The sequence below is a fragment of the Bos grunniens genome, chromosome 8 (genome assembly GCF_055505025.1).
Source record: "Bos grunniens cultivar Pamir isolate PY7600 chromosome 8, Bosgru_T2T1.0, whole genome shotgun sequence".
NCBI lineage: Eukaryota > Metazoa > Chordata > Mammalia > Artiodactyla > Bovidae > Bos > Bos grunniens.
Window position 1 is genome coordinate 84,481,015 of NC_141172.1, and position 22,679 is coordinate 84,503,693.

At 42.7% G+C, this 22,679-nt stretch overlaps 1 protein-coding gene across 3 annotated transcripts in view; it reads left to right on the forward strand.

Annotated features, from left to right (window-relative positions):
* The window catches only part of FAM120A (family with sequence similarity 120 member A), a 115,832-nt gene that overhangs the window by 34,454 nt on the left and 58,699 nt on the right, over positions 1 to 22,679 (forward strand). For all 3 annotated transcript variants that reach the window (XR_015131938.1, XR_015131937.1, XM_086315631.1), the window contains exons 4-5: positions 9,265 to 9,393; positions 10,139 to 10,235. Coding sequence is in view for 1 of the 3 variants with exons in the window: in XM_086315631.1 (XP_086171757.1) it covers positions 9,265 to 9,393; positions 10,139 to 10,235 (226 nt within the window). In the remaining 2 variants the exon portion in view is untranslated. The remainder of the gene's footprint in view (positions 1 to 9,264; positions 9,394 to 10,138; positions 10,236 to 22,679) is intronic.

A 22,679-nucleotide genomic window follows, 5' to 3' on the forward strand; every position in this document is an offset into this window, starting at 1 on the left:
AAGTTGGGCATGACTGAGTGATAGAGCATGTATGCAAAATGTATAATTCAGCAGTTTTTAGCTTTCACAAAGTTTATGCATCTATCTTCACTGTCTAATTTTAAAATACTTTCATTCCCCAAAAAGAAACCCAGTACCTCACCTGCTAGCAGTCACTTCCTGCTTCTCTCCCTCCTCCACCCCTTGACAAGCACTAGTCTCCTTTTTTCTCTATGGATTTGCCTCTTCTGGACATTTCATGTAAGTGGAATTATATAACCTCTTGTGTCTGGCCTCTTTCATTGAGTATTTTTTTTCCCCCCAAGGTTCAGTCACATTGTTGCATGTATCAGTACTTCATTTTTTTTTTAATGGCCAAATAACAGTCTGTTGTGTGGGTATACCTACCACATTCAATCTGTTCATCAGTCAATGGACATTCAGATTGTTAGCCACATTTTGGCTATTGTAATGCTGCTGTGAATATTCAGGTACAAGTATTTGTATAGACATGTTTTCATTTCTCTCGGGTGTATACCTCGGACTGGAATTGCTGGTCATCTAGTAATAATATGCTTAACTTTTTGAGGTACTACCCCACTGTTTTCCACAGCAGCTATACTGTTCACACCTACCAGCGATGTGTGAGGGTTCTGACTTTTCCATGTCCTCACCAACACTTGTTGTTGTCTGTTTTATTTCTAATTGTCATAGTGGATGTGATATGGTTTTGATTTGCATTTCTCTGATGACTAATGATGTTGAACACCTTTTCCTTTGCTCACTGGCCATTTGTATACCTTCTTTGGATAAATATCTATTTATATCTTTTGTCCATTGAAAAAATTTTTTTATTATTGAGGTATATGAGTTGGTTTGTTTTTTTTTTTTTAATATATTCTGAAATGTAAGTCTCTTATCAGATACATAATTTGCAAACACTTTCTCACTTTTTGTGGGTTGTCTTTTCACTTTCATGATGGTGTCCTTTGATAACTCTTCAGAGACTGAGGCACGGTCATGTACTAGAGTTTGCCCACAGATAGCTTGGCTGCATATTCCTTCTTTGTCTCCAGCGGTGTCTACTATACTGCAGCCTTCTATGCCGAGTCATACACTGGGTCTTCTCCCAGAAGAGTTCTGATTCTTATCTTACACTTACTATCCTTTTGTCTCTGTTGCTTCTATCTTTACTATTCTCACAAGCTGACACTTCACTCTTTCACCCACCCTGGGGTTGTCTGCCCATTTACTCATTGTTTCTTTCTTCCCCAGCTGGCCTGGACCTCTTGATGGGTCATCTCGAGCCAGGTGTACCAGCATCACCCTTCTGTTGTTCCTTCTTCCATCTCAACCACCCAGCAGACTTCTCCACCCTGGATAATACTATCTAGAGAATATCTCGAGAACCACACAGCTGATGGATGCCACTGCAAATTTATGATCTAAGTTAAAGAAGGATCTAAATAAATGAGGGAATGTATGTGTTTATGGTTCAAAAGACTGTTGTTATATAGATTTACTACATCCTCATCAAAATCCAGCCTGGAGAAGGGAACAGCTACCCACTCCAGTATTCTGACCTGGAGAATTCTGTGGACTGTATAGTCCATGGGGTTGCAAAAAGTCAGACACGACTGAATGATTTTCACTTCACTTTCACTTTTACATCAAAATCCAATCAAGCTTTGTTTTAAAGTGGAAATTGAAAAGCAGGTTTTAAAATTTATGTGGAACTGCAAAGGACCTAGAAAAGCAACAAAGATGTTGAAAAGGAAGAACAAATTTGAAGGACTTAGCATTACCTAATTTCAGTATGACTTTAAAGCTATAATAATCAACTCAGTGTAGTACTGACATAAAGGTGTCAAATAGATCAGTGGAACAGAGCAAGTTCAGAAATAAACCTGTATATACGTCGTTAGTTACCTTCACCAGAAGTCCATAAGTAACTAAATGCAGAAGGGGTTAGTCTTTATAATAGCTGGATATTCATTTGCAAAAATTAAAAATATAAAAATTATTCTAGAAGAAGATATAAGAGAAGATCTTTATGACCTGGAGTTAGAGACTTCTTAGTTAAAAGAATGAGAAGCAAGCAACAACAGTGAATGGAGATAGAATTACATTGTGCTATTTGCACAATGTAATTCTTACCAGAGGACTTGTATTCAGAATATATAAAGAACAATACAATAATGAGATACACAACCCAACAACAAAGAAAAAGACAGGCAAAATTTTGAACAGACATTTTACAGAATATTCAATAAGCACACAAGGAGATGCTCCATGCCATTAGGTAATGCAGATTAAAACCACCATGAGCTGCATTACTAACCACTAGAATGGGCGAAATTAAGGAGACAGATGATAAGTGTCAGTACATGTCAGCACCTGCAGCTCTGAGATGTGGCTGTTGGGAAGCAGAATCCAGAATGGTCACAAATGGTCTGACAAAGTTTCTTACAAAGTTAAACATACACCTGCCATATAACCCAGCAATCCCACTGCTAGACATTTACTCATAAGGAATGAAGTCCTCTGTTCACACAAATGGTTCAGTCTGAGTCTCCGGGCAGCTTTATCTATTGTCATCTCAAAGACACTAGGCAGCAGTTCAGCTGGCGAATGGGGGAATGAATTGTGGCACAGTCACAATGAGATGCTGAGAGCAGAGAAAGGGACCAACTAATCTCTTACAGTATGTATGAATCTTAAAGCATTATCTTAAGTGAAGAGTCGAAAACAAAGGAAATAGATTGGTTTTATGTAAAATCCTAGAAAAGGCAAAAGTATAGTGATAGATAGCAGGTTAGTGGCTGCCTAGGGCTATGATGGGAAGGGGAACAGGAAACTGAGGTGATGGAAAAATTGTATTTCATAATTGTGGTAGTGGCTTCACTAATTGGAGAAGGAAATGGCAACCCAAGCTATCAATATCAACAGTTAATCTTTTTATTCTCCTTAATATTTATCTTAAACACTCATCATGTCTTCGGACCTCTCTTCACTTTCACAGTGCTTTCTCTTACAGAGAGGTCCTTTATCTAAGGATGAAGAGAGTCCTCAGCTTCTCGTTCCCCCGTTTGCCTTCTTCTTCATCCAGGCTCACTTTACTTCCCTTTTCCAGCCTGAGACTAGACTGTCCTGACATTCTTGAGCCCATGTCACTGAATGCATCCAGGGAGCCCTTCCTTGCCTCATCCGGTCAACTCCTTGCTCCTATGTAGACGCTCCCTCTTTTGGTCCTTGATCCTTAGTTTGTAAATGTGGTCTAGTCTTCCGTGTTCTCCTAACTCTCTTTTTTCATCCTCGAATCTTCCAAGGGCAGTCTTCCATTGTGTCCCCAATAGCTTAACCCACCCTCACTGCCCGCTGTGCCCCTCCCCACCTATTTCTAGCAGACACAGGTGGGTTTTTGTCCAAGGCTGTGGATTTGACAAATGATTTGTCAAATGATTTTCAACCTCTTTGGAGCATTTGACAGTGTCAGTCATCCTATTCTCTTCACCTGTTCTCTGGGAAATTCCTGCCTTGATTCCCAGACCCCAATTTCATTCTGTATTCCTTATTTCTGCATCCTTTCCTTGACTCTCCTGTAAGCTGGCTTCCCTTGAGTGCATGTGTATTCCCTAGGGTCCATCTGTACCTTGCTGTAATCCTCACACTTTCTTTCTGGCATGTCTCATTTGCCTTTAAGGTTATAAGTACCATCTCTGTGTTGATGATTCTCCAGTGTACTTCTTCCAGTGAGACCTCTTCCTTGAACTGCAGGGTGTATCCTACTGTCCACTAAGTCATCTCCACTTGGGCACTCCACCTGTGCACCAAATTTCATGTTTCTAAAAATGTCATCACCCTGCCTGAATGGTTTTGTCTTCCTGTGGTATGTTTTTCAGCTAGTGATACCACTGTCCCTGTAGTCATCAGGTTAGAAATTGGGAATTATATTTGATTCTTCCCCTCTCCGGGTCTAACTCCTCTGACCTTTCCCAGCTTGCTCATCCTGTCCTTCTCTACCCACTGTGTTATTGCTGCTTGAGTTTGAGCAGGAGCCGCTAATGTTCCCTTCTCTGTTCCTTTGCCTTCATGCCCATCCTCCATGTGTCTGACACCAGGCCTGATCTCATACCTCCCCTGTTGACAGTCTTTCCGTAGCTCCTTTCATCAACAGGAGTTTGGATTTCATGGATCTCTTGGCGGGGTGGGGGGGGGGAGGAGTTGGGAGGGCTACTGTTGTGTTGCCAACTTCTAATTTTTCTAAATAAGAATGTTAGAAGAACAAGAAGCTCACTATCGACCATTATTTTACAGAAAAGGACATTTAATGCTAAAAGAGGCATAATTTAGAAGACGACTAGGCCAGAGTGTGGTGGTCAAGTGTGCAGTCTGCGGGTCAGGTAGTGGCCCAGCTGCTCACCTTGTTGGCTCCCATGGGTGCCTTAATGAGCTTCTGTCAAATGGGAAGTACATTTAAGAGTGTACCTCACAGCACTGATTTGTGGATTAAATGAAGCAATGCCTGCCGAGAGCAGTGTGTGGCATACAGTCCAGAGGAACTCAGTCACAGGACCTTCCAGCCCCAGCTGGATGCAGACACTTCTGCAGGAGGGAGCCCGAGCCTGCCCGCCTTTCCATCAGAGCCTCCGGGGACCCTTGCTTACAAAATGTGATGGAACTTTTCTTTGTTTACAGTTAACACTTTAAACTCAAATCTGTTGAAGTCTTCAGTATGTCTGCATAACAGTTTCCACGTGCAGAGCTCTCATTTAGCATGGTGTGTGATTAATTGCATTTTAGCATCCTTTTCAAGCTTGATGGTGCTAGTGGTAAAGAACCTGCTTGCCAACGCAGGACACGAAAGAGACGGGGGTTCGATGCTTTGGTCAGGAAGATCCTGTAGAGGAGGGCATGTCATCCACTCTAGTGTTCTTGCCTGGAGAAGCCCATGGACAGAGAAGCCTGGTCGGCTATGGTCCATAGGATCACAGAGTCAGACATGACTGACGCGACCTAGCATGCACACATGTATAAGATATTGATTCATGTCATAACTTTTTAAGAATCTCAAGACATAGCCACTGGTAGTTACTTAATGATTATAGTGTTTAAATGTTTTCCTTACTCTTGACTCTTCTAGAAACTACTAGGCTTCAGGGTGTGTTCATTGATGCAATGGTTAGAGGGCTTATTATAACAAACTGCCTTAGCCCCCTCACATAACTCTCTTCATTGGTCTTGGGGCACCAAGGCTGCACTCAGTTGGATCTCAGGGCTACACTTTGAGAATCACAGATGATGCAGAAACCTTTCTACCTCCTCAGCTGGGCCATGATTTTCCTCCAGGCTCTCCTCTGAGGTCTCTTTTGGAGTTTGGTCAGCATTTTTTTCTCCAATAAGAATGTGAGCTTCTTGAAGTCGAGTACTGGGGAGCTGCTCCATGTTCTCGTTTCTAAAACAATGCCTTACTCACAAGTGAATGTTGATCAAATCAGGTTTCTAGTTTTCTTCCTGAAAATTGCCAAAATTTGGCAAAATTGCCGAAATCATTTCCACGTTGCTGTTTTCCAAATGGCAGTGAAGTGGGTCAGGTTTTTCTGCTTCAGCAATGATGTTAAGCAAGAGTACCAGTAAAACATCTATTTCTACTTTATTGACTGTGCGGGTTACAATAAACTGTGGAAAAGTCTGAAAGAGATGGGAATACCAGATCACCTGACCTGGCTGTTGAGAAACCTGTATGCAGGTCAGGAAGCAACAGTTAGAACTGGACATGGAACAACAGATTGGTTCCAAATAGGAAAAGGAGTACATCAAGGCTGCATATTGTCACCCTGCTTATTTAACTTATATGCAGAGTACATCCAGAGAAGGCAATGGCAACCCACTCCACTGCTCTTGCCTGGAGAATCCCAGGGACGGCAGAGCCTGGTGGGCTGCCATCTGTGGGGTTGTGCAGGGTCAGACAGGACTGAAGTGACTTAGCAGCAGCAGTAGAGTACATCATGAGAAATGCTGGGCTGGATGAAGCACAAGCTGGAATCAAGATTGCTGGGAGAAATATCAATAATCTCAGATATGCAGATGACACCACCCTTATGGCATAAAGTGAAGAAGAACTAAAGAGTGTCTTGATGAAAGTGAAAGAAGAGAGTGAAAAAGTTGGCTTAAAGCTCAACTTCATAAAACTAAGATCATGGCATCTGGTCCCATCACTTCATGGCAAATAGATGGGGAAACAGTGGAAACAGTGGCTGACTTTGTTTTTCTGGGTTCCAAAATCACTGCAGATGGTGATTGCAGCCATGAAATTAAAAGACGCTTACTCTTTGGAAGGAAGGTTGTGACCAACCTAGATAGCATATTAAAAAGCAGAGACATTACTTTGCCAACAAAGGTCCATCTAGTCAAAGCTATGGTTTTTCCTGTGGTCATGTATGGATGTGAGAGTTGGACTGTGAAGAAAGCTGAGCGCCGAAGAATTGACGCTTTTGAACTGTGGTGTTGGAGAAGACTCCTGAGAGTCCCTTGGACTGCAAGGAGGTCCAACCAGTCCATCCTGAAGGAGATCAGTCCTGGGTGTTCATTGGAAGGACTGATGTTGAAGCTGAAACTCCAATACTTTGGCCACCTCATGCGAAGAGCTGACTCACTGGAAAAGACCCTGATGCTGGTAAGGTTGAGGGCAGAAGGAGAAGGGGATGACAGAGGGTGAGATGGTTAGATGGCATCACTGACTCAATGGAAATGGGTTTGGGTGGATTCCGGGAGTTGGTAATGGACTGGGAGGCCTGGTGTGCTGCAGTCCATGGGGTCGCAAAGAGTCGGACACGACTGAGCGACTGAACTGAACTGTGTTCATACTGAGTTGCATTTAAAAAGCAGTCAAGAGATAGTTTGGGAGCAGTAGCACCAACAGTCTCAAAGGAAGACGTGGCTGCTCACCCTGAGCTAGATTTGGAGGGCTGGATTGGGAATGAAGCTGGGCGAACGAGGAGGGGGTGAGGTGTGAGCGAAGAGTCTGTTCCAAAGGAAATTATAAAGGATATAGTTGACGGTGGTGTTAAATTAGCCGCTCAGAAGGATTCAGGGGCCCTCTAATGACAGGATCTGTTCACTTCAAGGATTATATAGCCTTCGTGTTGTAGAAGGTAGGGGTAGAGAAGCCAAGGAGATCCATAGGAACAAAAGCGACAGACTGTCCTTTTCGTTTGAGGTGGGAGGGGGCAGTGTGCGCCTGCCCAGTCTGTTGTGCATCCCTTGGGAGAGGCTGCCTGCACCATACCATTAGCTCCCACCTCCTGGAGAAAAGCCATTTTCATATTGTGGACATTTTTATTTCTAATAAACTCTTGTTCCCACTATGTGAATTGTCATTTGTTCTCTGTATAAACTCTCTCTGCAATGGCTGGCTTTTCCAGAACTTTGTGCAGCATAATGAGGTAACCATAGACTTTCAGACTGCCAAGGGGTGTTCTGTGGCCAACTAGCCTCAAACCGTGGTCAGAGACAGAAGGTTGTGGCCCAGAGAAGGGGTCGCCCAGGGGCCTCAAGTCTGGTGGCCGTTGCAGGCTGTCCCCTTCCCTGTAGTCTGTGCTCACTGAGAGTGAAATGTTGATGGTAGGAGGGCTCAGGGTTTCTCTTCTGGCTTCTCATTCCTGGGGCCGCCAGCACCTGGCCCTCCTCCCTGCCCTGGCTGTGGGACTGTTAAACACCCCAAAGACAGGGAGTGGACAGAGCTTCCATTTCTCCCAGACTGACTGGAATGTGCTGTTCCAGGGACCTCTTCACCGTGGAGCATGTGTATGTCAATAGATTTTCATTCTACAGAGGGGGAATTGGGTTTCTAGGAACGTGCTTATGGTCTGCAGCCATGGACATCTTACTAGTTCCCTGGAGTTCATTATGATGACCTTTATCAAACACTGACCAGAACAAGGAAAGAAACCATTCTCTAGGAGACAGAGCAGCTAACATTTTTCAAACATGGAAAACATTATTTAAAAAAAAAGATTGCTTTTCCAAAACGAAATTGAGTATGCTTTTATGCGTCTGAAAATTTGTGTGATACCGTAATAGTGTAAGTATTTTTTAGAGGTTCTTCCATTCTGTTTGAGTTTCTCTGATTTTCTTCATTTGTTTTTTCTTTCATTTTTCCCTCTATTATTTATGTTTGATGTCTTAAAATATCACAGAGTTAATAATCTTACAGAGATCACAACCAAAGTGGGTCTCACTGGGCTAAAAGCAAGGTGTGAGAGGGCCATGTTTCTTCTGGAGGCTCCAGGGAGAGTGTTTCCTGCCTTTTTAGCTTCTGTAGGGGCTGTATTCTGTGGCTCATGGCCCTTCCTTCATCATCAAAGCTGTCAATGGCCAGTAGAGTCCTGCACTCCCTCATGTATGAAACCTGCTCCTCTGCCTTCCTTTCTACATTAGAGGATCCTGTGATGACTCTGGGCCCATCTGCATCATCCAGGGGAACAGCCTGGCCTGAGGTTACCAGTCTGCCCACGTCTTCCCTCCTGCTGTGTAATGTACCACATTTATAGGTGTGGTGGGCAGGAGTGCACAGCTCTGAAACTATAACAATGGCCTTTAGAAGTTTTTGCCATCTTATTTATCTTTATGATCTTTGTGACTAAATAGGACATAAAACATCATTTCATGCTATCATTAAATTAAAAAAAATTTCATAAACATAGTTCATGTGTGATTCATCTTTGTTTCTAAGAAGATCTTTCATGTATTTTTTTTTTTAAGTTTTCATGAAAAAGTCCAAAAGAAACCTTTTTTAAAAAAAATTTTCTTACTTACCATTTCCTGGTGTCAAGTGTAAAATATTCCTAAACTTTATTCCATGTGTCTTTCACCAGATGTGTCCCTCAGCACTCAGGGATACTGTTTTCCATCCATTCCAAGCTGACCTTGGCTCTTTTAGTGGACTGGGGAGCTTGGGGCTGCATAGCCTCCAGCTGGCTGGTGTTGAAAAATGAGAGGCACCTGTGGCCCAGGGCGTCTGTGTTGTGCTCACGTGAGCAGGTTGCAGAGATCTCTGAAGTGATGAAAGGCTGTCAGATGCTTTTTAACATAGTCAGGTTGAAGCCGCTGAGTTGTATTTCAATTGAAAGGGAGATCCAGGGCTTAACCCTCAGACTTTCAAAGTCTTAGGGACAAGAACTTACAAATTGATGATAAGCAGGCCCTTCTAAGGAAAGCATTACTTATAGTTTCTGGGCCCCGTGTTTGGAATTAGTGAATTGACACGTGTGCTTGTTTTCTTAGGTCCGGGCCCACCAGCTGGTCTTGCCACCGTGCGATGTGGTGATCAAGGCTGTGGCTGACTATGTCCGCAACATCCAGGATACCTCGGACTTGGATGCCATAGCTAAAGATGTTTTCCAGCATTCTCAGGTAGAAATGCAAGCTCTTGGGTAATGCTTTGTGCTCTGGTGTGTGCTGAATTTGGAAGGGTCTTGAGAGGCACACACCAGCCATACCCAGGAGTGCTTCCAGCTGTCAGGCCTTGGTGCCAGCCAGGAGGGCTGGCCCCTCTCCTAGCTTCTCCAGCCTCCCCTCCAGCCTGCACAGAGGTAGACAAATGGTAAGGCCTCTGCTGCTCCTAGATCCTCCATCATAATTCAGTGGGATTTCTACTGAGACAGATGTGTCAAATGGGCAAACAAAATATGTGGATCTCTGATTTGTCCATCCCTCCAGGTGATGGTCAGGGATTTCTTCTTCCTTTTTTGGAAAGTAAGAAATTCAAGGGAGGTTGGACTTTAGTAGAAGCGATGAAGTTTGTGTGACTTCCTGTTTGCTCTCTGAAGAGCTAAAATTGTACCTCCACTTTGCTAGAGATGGAAAGTGAAACCTTTGCAGGTAGCATCAGAGACCTTGCCAAGGGAAAGTTGGAGGACTGCATCCCAGAACTCAGGTCTCCTGAGTGCCATGTCAGACTCTGATAAGTACAGTGTTCTAAGAGAATTAACTTGTTTCTTTAATGATAATCTGTTGATTTTCCTTAACGGTTTTAATGTATATTCTAAACTCTCATCTAGCTTTAAAGGCTACAGACTTATACGTGTGTTGAATTATATTAATATACACATGACCAGTGGCATACTAATTTACAAAGGTTTTCGTGCATTTGTTTCAGTCTAGAACAGATGACAAAGTTATTCGATTTAAGAGAGCAATTGGATATTACTCAGCAACTAGCAAGCCTATGGCATTTCACCCACCACATTACTTAGGTAAGTAATTCGGGGCCTCTGTGATGCTAACCATGCAGTAACCGAAGAGATTTAAATATTCAGCCAATAATCTTGTGAGTTTATTGTTTTGAAATAAGATTTCTATCATTATACAAATAAGTACTAGCAGAACTTCTGGGCAGACTCAGTAGTAATTCCTGGAAGTGTTGAAAAGCAAGAGCAAACTTATGAGACTTAAGAGATTGGAAGAAAAAAGGATGCAGCCATAAGGACTAAGGCTGGCAGTAATGGTGATGCTTAAATCTGTGTTTGTGAGGTGTGGTCTTATAGAGTGCGCCAGGGACACAGAAGACCCACCGATCTTTAGGTGCCTTCCGTGCAGTGGATTGATGTCTCCTCCTTGTTGCCTTTTTTGGCAAAAGATCAGATTTCTCTCAGAGAGTTGAAATTGGGGAATTAAAAACAATTGTAAACTGCCTGAAGGCTGCTTGATAGTAAATATCTCATGGGAGGTTGTAAAGCACTAACCCTAAGTACCAACCTCCTTCCTAAGTCAGATTGCATTTTTTAGGGTCCAGATCAGTAAAGCTATGAGAAATCATCCTGCCACCTGTTGTTTCAGTTGTGCTTGTTTTATGTAATGAGACTGTCAGAGGGATGTAACTGACTTCATATTAACCCTGCGGTTGAAAATGTTCCTAACAGTGTCCTCTGCATGATAGTATTCACTCACCTGTTTAAGCACAGTGTGACTGTGCTGTGTATGTGGTTGGCGGGGGCGGGGGGCACGATACGGATACAGGTAAGTGCTGGCTCCTGATGGCAGTCTCTGTGCATGGGTAACAACAAGTGCATATGGATTGTGACTATGGACAAGTGAATATGCTGTGTGATCAAGGAGGGTACAGGCATTTCATCTGATGACCCAGTTCCCTGTCATGGGATACCCACCCCCCTGTCCTTAGCCACTTCTTTTCTTCCCAGCAGTTAGAGTAGTGTTTAAAAATGTCAGTCAGCCTATTCCATTCCTCTCATGCTTGTAACAAACTCCCAGCTGCATACCTGCTTCCTCCCCCCACACCAAGCTGCTTCTCTTGCTGGCCTCTGCCCCTCACCCTCAGGCCCTGCCTTCTTCCCTATGTGAAATGTCCTACACTGGCTCCTGCTGTGGGGTCTTGGCACTGGCTGTGGACCTAGAGCTCTCTCTCTGACTTCCTGTGCCCGGGGCATTCCCATTTCTGTTGTCCAGGCTTCACGGTCACCTTTCTTGGCTCCACAAGGCCATCCTGTCAAATGATCCTCTGCACATCTCCTCAGACACGCCCTCCCAACCCCTAAGAGTGTCAGGGGTCCAGGGATGGACAACCCCAGGGTCTCAACTGCCACCTTCATCCTTTACAAGAGTGGGGAAGTATTTGCCCAAATGACTTAATCCATGAAGAGCTGTTGAATCAGGAGAGTGAAATGATTAGATGCAACTTAAGGTGACTCTTGGAAAGGCAGACAGGGAGTGCTGAGCAGGGGGACTCGATACCACGTGTCTCCTCAGTTAAGGTGAGATATAACAGGGGCAGATGGTGGTGGCTGGGTTTTACTGCTGGCACAGGAATAGATGCTGTTGAGACAGGTGAGTGGCCGGGCTACTGATGCCAGGTTGTGACATCTCTTTTCCATTGCCTCCTGGCTTCGTTTTTCCTGTTTTATTAAAATGGGATACTTATGTTAATATTAAAAGGGTAAGTATAGGTAAAGTGCTTTAAGGAGTGCTTGTTACAAGCAGATACTGTCATTTTTACTCTTGTAGGAAGGATGCCTGGCAAAAGCTCTGAATGTTGAATGATCAGATAGCCTGAAAGAAGTTAACACAAAGACGTACTTGGTACCTCATGTATCTGTAGTGATGTTCTACTCCTCATTTGACAGTTGTACTTTAAACATTCATTATAATATACTTGGGACCAGGCTTCCCAGCTGGCTTATTTTGGTAAAGAATCTGCCTCCAGTGCAAGAGATACAGGAAACTCAGATTTGACCCTGGGTTGGAAATATCCGCTGGAGGAGGAAATGGCAACCCACTCCAGTATTCTTGCCTGGAGAATCCAATGGACAGAGGAGCCTGGTGGGCTACAGTCCATGGGGTTGTGCAGAATTGGATACGACTGAAGTGACAGCATGCACGTGTGGTTGGGATTAGAGCATTTACTCTAATCCCTTCCTGAAGGAAAATAGGTGGGAGAAGGATAGAGACAGGATAGATTGACTTAACATTTGGCATTGACCTGAGCTGATAACAGTTTGGAAGATGTTCTGAAGAGGAAGATGAATTTTAAATTAGGTTTAAATTTGAGTTTCTTAAAAATATTTACTGTTCTATAAAGTGCTTTCGTGTTCTTATTAAATCATCAAAGGACATTATGGGGTAAGTATTTTATAAAAGAAGTTAATACTCTTAGAATTCTCTTTCACTTTCACTCAGTGGTTTATGGAGAACAGTGGTGTGATTGGTAAAGAACTAGGGATATTTAGAGTGATGTTTTCAAGCAGGTTAATGTAGGTGATAACCACCTACAACATCCTTCTATAAAGCATTTCCTATTGCTTCTGACTATTGCAATGATCTTAATCGTACAGCAAGGGACTTAACAAAGCACAGGCACAGATGGTTTGGGACAGTGTAGAGTTCAGTATATGACCATATACTGAAATTGAGAGAGGGTGAGGCAAGATTGGGAAGCAAGGTTTATTTCAAGTAGAACCAGCAGAAACAGATAGATGTAAAAATCACTATTTTTTTTTCCTAATAAGTATAAAGAAGCAAAAGTATCTGAAATAGTGCTCACTGATTTTTGTCTATATGTGCTGCTGCTGTTGTTGTTTAGTCACCGACTCTTTGCATACCAGGCCTCCCTGTTCTTCACCATCTCCTGAAGTTTACCTAAGTTCATGTCCATTGCATCGATGATGCCATCCAGCTGTCTCATCTTCTGATGCCTTCTCTTCCTTCTGCCCTCAATCTTTCCCAGCATCAGGAACTTTTCCAGTGAGTCGGCTGTTTGTATCAGGTGACCAGAATCCTGGAGCTTCAGCTTCAGCATCAGTCCTTCCAATGAGTTTTCAGGGTTGATTTCCCTTAAGATTAACTGGTTTGATCTCTTTGCTGTCCAGGGGACTCTCAGGAGTCTTCTCCAGCACCACAGTTTGAAGGCATCAATTCTCTGGTGCTCTGCCTTCTTTATGGTCCAGCTCTCACAATCGTACATGACCGCTGGAAAAACCATAACCTTGACTATGTATGAACTATGTCGGCAAAGTGATGTCCTTACTTTCAACACACTGTCTAAGGTTTGTCATAGCTTTCCTGCCAAGAAGCAGTCTTCTGGTTTCATGGCTGCAGTCACCATCTGCAGTGATTTTACAGTCCACAAAAAGGAAATCTGTCACTACTTTCACCTTTTACCCTTCTGTTTGCCATGAAGTAATGGGGCCAGGATCTTAGTTTTTGAAATATTTAGTTTTAAGCCGGCTTTTTCACTCTTCTCCTTCTTCCTCACAAGAGAGTCTTTAGTTCCAGTTCGCTTTCTGTTGTTGGAGTGGTATCATCCGCATATCTAAGGTTATTGGTGCTTCTCCTGCCTATCTAGATTCCAGCTTCTAACTCATACAGCCCGGCATTTCTCATGATGTGCTCAGGTTAAATAAATAGAGTGACAGCAGACAGCCCTGTTGTACTCCTTTCTCAATCATGAACCAATCAGTTTGTTCCATACAGAATTTTAACTTGCTTCTTGACCCACATACAGATTTCTCACGAGACAGGTAAGATGGTCTGGTATTCCCATCTCTTTAAGAGTTTTCCACAGTTTGTTATGAGCTACACAGTCAAAGGCTTTAGGTAGATGCTTTTCTGGTATTCCCTTGCTTTTTTCTGTGATACAGCAGATGTTGATAATTTGATCTCTGGTTCCTCTGCCTTTTCTAAACCCAGCTTGGACTTCTGAAAGTTCATTGTTCGTGTAATGCTAAAGCCTAGGATGCAAGATTTTAAGCATGACCTCACTAGTATGGGACTTCCCTGGTGGCTAGCTGGTAAAGAATCCACCTGCAATGTGGGAGACATGGGTTCAGTCCCTGGGTTGGAAAGATCCCCTGGAGAAGGGAAAGGCTACCCACTCCAGAACTTCATCAGCTGTTCATGGGGTTGCAAAGAATCAAACAGGACTGAGTGACTTTGCTCTTTCACTTTACTAGCATGGGAGATGAGTGCGATTGTCTGATGGTTTGAACATTAGTACTACGCTTCTTGGGAATTGGGATGAAGATTGACCTTTTCCAGTTCTGTGGTCACTGCTGGTCTTCTAGATTTGCTGACATATTGAGTGCAACACGTTGATAGCATCATCCTTTAGGGTGTTGAATAGCTCTACTGGAATTCCATCACATCCATCAGCTTTATTGACAGCAGTGCTTCCCAAGACCCCCTTAACTTCACACTCCAGAATGTCTGGCTGTGGGTGACAGACCACACCATCAGAGTTATCCAGTTCATTAAGATCTTTTTTTGTACAGTTCTTCCATGTATTCCTTTCATCTCTTGATCTCTTCAGCGTCTACTAGGTCTCTACCATTTCTGTCCTTTATTGTGCCCATCTTTGGGTGAAATATTCCTTTGATATTTCCAGTTTTCCTGAAGAGATTTCTCATCTTTTCCCTTCTGTTATTTTCCTCTATTTTTGTGCACTGTTCATTGAAGAAGGCTTCTTGTCTCTCCTTACTATTCTTTGAAACTCTGCGTTTAGTTGGATGTAACTTTCCCTTTCTCCCTTCTGTCTTCAGCTATTTGTAAAGCCTCGTCAGAAGGCAAAAACCATTTTGCCTTCCTGCTTTTCTTTTTCTTTGCAGGGATCCACTAAATGGAGAGTGATGACTAAAATGGAAATCAGAAGCCTAGAAGAGTTAGGGAAATGCTTTCTTGAGTTAGGGAAATATTTTCTTGGCATCCCACATGAGCACCTAAGACATATTTTCCACAAAAAATATTCCTAAAAGCAGTAGGTTGATCGTAAGTGGTCTTTTCAAATCATAGTTCGTTATGTTATTCTACAAGAAAACACATTCAGAATTTCGAACAACCAATAGCAGAACATAACTTTCTTGTTCATTAGAACCTGTCTCTATTTAATCATTTTAGAAACTAGAATATGTGTAGAGTTTTGGGAAAAAATGTTACAGAATCGCTGTAGAAGCTCAGGAGTATGACTACTGAGAATAAAAATGGGGAGAGTTGATTCTACCCTGAGTTCTTAATCTGGCTAGAATTTTAGGTTCTAGCACAGAATAGTTTTCAGAATCTTAATTGGCTTCAGGATTCTGTATTTTCAAAAGAAAAACCTTCCTGGCCAGATCCATGTGGACTGGCATTGGGAGGTGCCTGCTGTGTCTTCCATGCTTTTCCTTCTGAGTCTAGTTAGTTTTCTGCAGGATTGAGGAAAAAAACCTCAGACCTCCATACCGTTATTGGATGGTGTGGAATTTATAGAAGGAAGTGCACATGCTCCCTGTCCCATTGCTGGGAGGCCTCGTCTGCATAGTGTATCGTCCCTTTCTTTTTCCAGTCCGTACTGTATTTATACTGTGGACTCCCAGAAATTATATATTATAGATTATGGATATATACAATAATGGATATATATAATACCCATCTGTATTTATTATATATATTTATGAATTATATCTACCAGGTAGATTTTTAAAGTAAGTTACAGGTGAGATTAATATTAATTTTAAATCATTTACTGTATCAGAAACACTGTGTTGGGAATTGGGGATCTAGAGATGAGTATACTTTTTCTCTTTCCATCATTGTATTTAATGCCCACCATCGCCAGAGAACCCTCAGTCTACATGTAAGCACAAATAACATATGTCAAAATTGAGTTGTCAGTAGTATTTGGCTCCCTGATTGAACAAGTAGCTCTTAAACCTTAGCTGTGCTCCAGAATCATTGGCAGAATTTAAGAATAACAAATAACACAGAGATATTAGAAGCCACCTCAGGTCCGTGCATATGGATTCTGTAGGCATCAGCCAATCCTTGTCTATTTGTTAAAAGCCATGCAATTGACACAGGCCCGCTGTGTCAGCAAAAGCGTGCAGTGTGTCCTCATGGCCTTCCTGGTGAAAAACAGATGAGCTGCCACTGCACACTACTAGAGTAGCCACAGTCCACACACTGTCACCACCAAATGCTGGTGAGGACGTGGGACACAGAAATCCTCACTCCTTGCTGGTAGGAATACAATACGAAGGTACAGCCACTCTGAAGACATGGTTGCAGTTTCTTACAAACCTGAACATACTCTTACCATAAGATCCAGTAATCCTGCTGCGTGGATTTTACCCAAAGGAGTTGAATACTGATGTTCACACAGAAACCTGCACGTGAATGTTTATAGCAGCTTTATTCATAGTTGCCAAGACATGGAAGTAATTAGGATATCCTTAACTAGGTGAATGGATAAGTAAATTGCCACATCCAGACAATGGACTGTTACCTAGTGCTGAAAAGAGATTGGCTACTTAGCCACGAAAAGACATGGAAAAACCTTAAATATACATTGAAAGAAGCTAATCTGAAAGGCTATATACTGTTTGATTCCAACTGTGACATTCTGGGAAAGACAAAGCTATGGACACAGTAAGATAGTCAGGGGTTCCAGGGTTGGAGGATGAGAGAGGAGTGAATAGGCAAAGCGTGGAGTTTTTAGAGCAGTGAAAATGTAATGCTGGGTTTATGTCATTGTAAATTTGTCCAAACTTACAGAATGCACACCACAAACAGGAAATCCTAATGTAAACTATAGACTTTAGTTAATAGTAATGTATCCAAGCCAGGCTTCAACAGTACATGAACCGTGAACTTCCAGATGTTCAAGCTGGATTTAGAAAAGGCAGAGGAACCAAAGATCAAATTGCCAACATCCGTTGGATCATCGAAAAAGCTCAAGAGTTCCAGAAAAACATCTATTTCTGCTTTATTGACTATGCCAAAGCCTTTGACTGTGTGGATCACAACAAACTGGAAAATTCTTCAAGAATTAGGAAGACCATACCACCTGACCTGCCTCTTAAGAAGTCTGTATGCAGGGCAGGAAGCAACAGTTAGAACTGGACATGGAACAACAGACTGGTTCCAGATAGGAAAAGGAGTATGTCAAGGCTATATATTGTCACCCTGCTTATTTAACTTATATGCAGAGTACATCATGAGAAACGCTGGGCTGAATGAAGCACAGGCTGGAATCAGGATGGCCAGGAGAAATATCAGTAACCTCAGATATGCAGATGACACCACCCTTATGGCAGAAAAGCAAAGAAGAACTAAAGAGCCTCTTGGTGAAAGTGAAAGAGGAGAATGAAAAAGTTGGCTTAAAGCTCAACATTCAGAAAACGAAGATCATTGCATCTGGTCCCATCACTTCATGGCAGATAGATGGGGAAACAGTGACAGGCTTTATTTTCTTGGGCTCCTAAATCACTGCAGATGGTGACTGCAGCCATGAAATTAAAAGACGCTTACTCTTTGGAAGAAAAGTTATGACCAACCTAGACAGCATATTAAAAAGCAAAACCAATACAATATTGTAAAGTAATTAGCCTCCAATTAAAATAAATAAATTTATATTTAAAAAAAGGCACATTAAGGAGAATTTAAGTTCAACAGTTAAAAAATAAATAAGTAAATAAAAAGCAGAGACATTGCTTTGCCAACAAAGGTCTGTCTAGTCAAGGCTATGGTTTTCCCAGTAGTCATGTATGGATGTGAGAGTTGGACTATAAAGAAAGCTGAGCGCCCAAGAATTGATGCTTTTGAACTGTTGGTGTTGGAGAAGACAAGAGTCTCAAGAAGACAGGTCTCTCAAGAGAGAGTCCCTTGGACAGCAGGGAGATCCAACCAGTCCATCCTAAAGGAAATCAGTCCTGAATATTCATTGGAAGGACTGATGCTGAAGCTGAAACTCCAATACTTTGGCCACCTGATATGAAGAGCTGACTCACCGGAAAAGACCCTGATGCTGGGAAAGATTGAAGGTGAGAGGAGAAGGGGACGACAGAGGATGACATGGTTGGATGGCATCACTGACTCAATGGACATGAGTTTGGGTAAAGTCCAGAAGCTGGTGATGGACAGGGAGGCCTGGTGTGCTGCATCAATATTGGATCATGAGTTGTAACAAATGTACCATAGTAATGCAAGGTGTGTACTTTCTGCTTATGTTTTCTATAAAGTATAATTCCTCAAAAAATAGTCTATTAATTTTTTAAAAAAGAGTAGATGAGCTCCTTGATATGTTGACTTCCTACCAGGCACTGTGCTGAGTGTTGAACAAGGTAGTAGACAGGACATATGTCATTGTTGCCCTTTTAGATGGCTGAGAGGAGGAGTCATACAGGAATATAACAAGACAGTCAAGGAATACCAACCTGGTTAAAACAATACTTGATTAAACCAGTGTTTGGTTCTGTTCAATTAAATTAATGTTTAGGTGAGGTTTGCGTGTAAAGTAGAAATTTAGCAAAATTACGATAGAGAGGAAGAATATATACAGAGGAGACAGAATGTGTAAAGGTTCTGAGGTGGAGGCCAGGATGTAGAAGAAACAATGTAGTTGGAACACAGGAAAGCGAGGGGAGGAGCAGTGGTGGTGCTTGTCGGGCAGGAGTGCAGTGGCCATGTAGGACCTTAGACTTGAGACTTACTCTTTGGACCATGAAAACTCATTGAAGGCTTTTTTACCGTAAAAACTTAAAATTATTTTGAAACTATCATACGCACAATATATTTGTACAGTAAATAAAACAGACATCAGTGGAGTATTACTAGTATCAGAGTCCTATCCTTGTCTCTCCCTGGACACATTCCCCTGTACTCCAGCACTGTGAATTTTGTATTAATGGTCTCTTTGCTTTTCTTTATTGTGTCTGTGCCCTGAGTACTAATTAGAGCCATGGAAATGGGTGGGATTCCTTGGGGAAGTTTTTTGTGGAGGGTACTCTGTAGGGAGGTCTTGAGATAGTGTGCCTCAGGTCAGGGACAGGGGGTGGAGCTGGGGACACAGGGAGAGCAGTGCAATAGCCAGAGGAGCTGTGGCAAGAACAGTTGTCAGAAGAGGGGAGGAGGAGGTACCCGTGGCACTCAGAGCTCCCAGACCCTGTGCAGGTACATGTGGCTGCCTGGTTCTCAGCAAGGTGTGAGGGATCCTAGGAAAAATAGTGTTTTAGCTTTGCACCTTCTTCTATACTGTAAAATATGGAAGAGGGTAGGGTAGGTGGCCAGCACCAGTCCCCCAAATCTACCTGAATTGTTTCCATAAAGGACTTGAAATGGGAGGGAGGTTTGAACATACTTAAACTTTTAGGTGGATGATGAAATCTGAGAGGGGGGCTGTGAAGGGAGATGGAAGTTGGGAGGGGATTGTGGCCCTGGGTCCCTTGGAGCACAGATGTGGGCGTCTGGTGGAGACCAAGGGATCCGTCAGGGCAGCAGTGCATGTGCAAATAATAGAGAATTGTGCAAAGAGAACCATATTGAAATAGGAGCTATCACCACTAGAGCAAAGAACACATTCTATAGTGTCCCCAAAGAAAGGACCTCTGGCTATAGAAACTTCGTAGGTGCTGGTAGAGAGGCCCCATGGGCATTTTATCTGGACAGGCTTGCCCAGGTCAGGGGCCTGCACCAGCCTGTGTCCTGACATGCCCTCAAGGTTGGCCACATTCTTCCAGACTGGGTCAGAAGATCCTGACTTACAAAATGCTGAATGGCAAACTTCAGTTCCAACCACTGGTAACCCATCTACAGAAGAACATAAATGCCTCCTGTCTTAACAGGAATAATTAGACACTGTAGTTGGTGCTCCTGGACCCCAGCTCTTGGGACTGGGGCTCAGAAAGGTGCAAGTTCCAGTGTAAGGGAAAAATAAGAACCATTCAGTGGGTTGTCATTCTGGACCATGACTTTGCCGGAAGGCATCACTTTCTGATGTCTTGAGAAGGTGGCTTCCTGTGGATGCACAGTCTGCACGGTGCTCAGCAAACTGTTCCGTTGTTTGTTGCCGGGCTTTCTAGGTTGTGTTGACAATCTTCTTGAAAATATAGCTCTACCTCCCCGACAACGTGCACTCTCAGCATGGAGGGAATGGTCAGGAAATGTCCCCCCTGAACATGAAAACAGTCTGTGAAGAAAGATATGGTGCCTGCTGGGCTTCCTTGGCTGATGAGAAGAGTCTCTTAGGTCTTCAGGTCTCAGGGTCACCCGTTCAGGTCCACTGCAGGACACAGTAGCTGTACAGAGTGCATAGTGTGACCTGACCAGAATAGAGGGTGATGGCATTGCTCCTGTGGCTCTGTTGAGCTCCTCAGCTGCCACTGCCACTGCACGCCAGGTAACATTGCCCTCAGGACCTCATCCACCTGCTGCCATTGCCCATGCACCCAGGCTCACTAGGCAGGGCCTCCTGCTGCAAGCGCTGGCTATAGCCAGGCCACAGGATCCATATAAGGCAATTTGCCTTGTTCCCACCAACAGTGTACCTTTGGGACTTGGTTGTGACTTCACAAAGGTTTGCTTTCGTAGTAGGTTTTTTTTTTTCCTGCCTTAGTATTTTTAAAGCTTGTCTAATGTTTCACAGTAGGGATGTGCTGTATGTAATCTACTTAACCATGTCATGTGGTCATCATCTAGAATATTAAGGGTTTTTTTTTTTTTTTTACTGTTACAGTGATCATTAAAAAAATTCTTTTTATTGTCACCAAGTATTTGACATTATACTGTTGCTATACTTCAATAATAAGCTCCTGAAATTTGGCGTTCTTTACAAAGTTATATAATATTCATTCTTTAAAACTTTGTTTACTAAACACACTTTTTCCAGTATTTTTGCTTAAATTTTCTTACCATGGAAAGCTTTAAATGTAACTAAAAAATACAGAGGATAGTATAGTATCATGAGCATTAGGGTACCCACTAATCAGGTGGAACAGATGTCTTCAAAGAAATACATTAGGCTTTTCTAAAAGTTATGTCCCCCTCTTAAGCTTTTTATATTTCTTTACCTCATATATGGAATAATAAATCATAGTGTTTTGATTGTTAATTAAATGCTCTATTGTATCTGCCATTCTGTATTTGCCCTTCTTTTTTTTGAGATGTGTGCATGCTCATCTTTCTCAATTTGTATCTTGTTAAAGCTAATGCAAATGGCATTGATGTCAAGCCCCCAGGGGTCTGACAGACTAGATGCTGCCAGAGAGACAGCTAACATGCTATCATGTTAAATAGAAAGTCCGTTTATTCTTTTTCCTCCTTTCTCGTTAATTCTCATGCAGGTCATGGGAGTCTCTCAGTTCATTCCTGTGACCTTTCATTCAGTTCTTAGTGAGTTTATTTCAGTTGATGTGGTATGAAGTGCTATAGGCTGGCTGATCTTGTGGTTTATTGAGAGGTCATTAAAAAAAAAAAAACCCTGAAAATCAGTCATTTTGGAAGAACTGAATATGTCTCCTTTTAGTTGTTGTCTGGTTTAAAAGACTGCACAGGTGTCTTCCTGAGGTGGACACAGCTTGTCATTAGGTCTGTGGATAGCTTCTCAGTATTCAGTGACAGAAGGGGGCGGCCAGTGCAGTTTATCAGTGACTTCCGAATAAAGGCCTTGAGACTTTTCTTTGAGGTTGTGCTTTTTAGAATTCACAGATGGACAGAAACTGCTTTGTCTTGATTTACCATAAACTGTAGGTGGCTAGATGAGATTTTGCTGTTTAATGCCTATGATTCAAACCTGATTAAGTGAACCCAGGAATTTAATAGATTTGAGTAAAATTTGTGATAAACTTGTCACTGCTCTGTAAGACTGAGGTAACACATGAATTTGAATCATGCTGTATCCTTTGAGGTCCATGCACATACTATTTAAACTTAGGGACAGAAGAAATTTGGATAGCCAGGAATTCTGTATAAGCACCAGGCTACCTCCCGACCATGGAATATTGTTACAGCAGTTAAGCACTCAAAGCAGTGTCGTCACTGATGAACTGCTCTTGTTCTCAGAAAGATCTTTATGTTGACCTGAAATGTGCTTCCCCAGGTTGTTTTTCATTGCTTATAATTCTTTCAGGTACCTATTTCTTTATTCATGATCTTACTTTTCTTGGCCCCATACTTAATCTTCCACTGTGGGGGCTTCTCTCCTGAACGGTGACCTCTGACTTTAACTGTGTGGTCTTGCCAGCTGATGCTCTAGGCTGGCATCAGCTGCCCCAGCTCTGAGCTCTTGGGAGTTGGTACTGAGTGGAAACTAAGTTCAGTCTTCTAAAAGCCCGGGATGATTTCTGTCTCCCCCTTCCCAAAAAGCCCCATGACTCCCTTGGCTGAGCCCTCACGCCTGGTCTTCAATCCAGCCAGAACTACCAGGCTTCATAGGCCATACC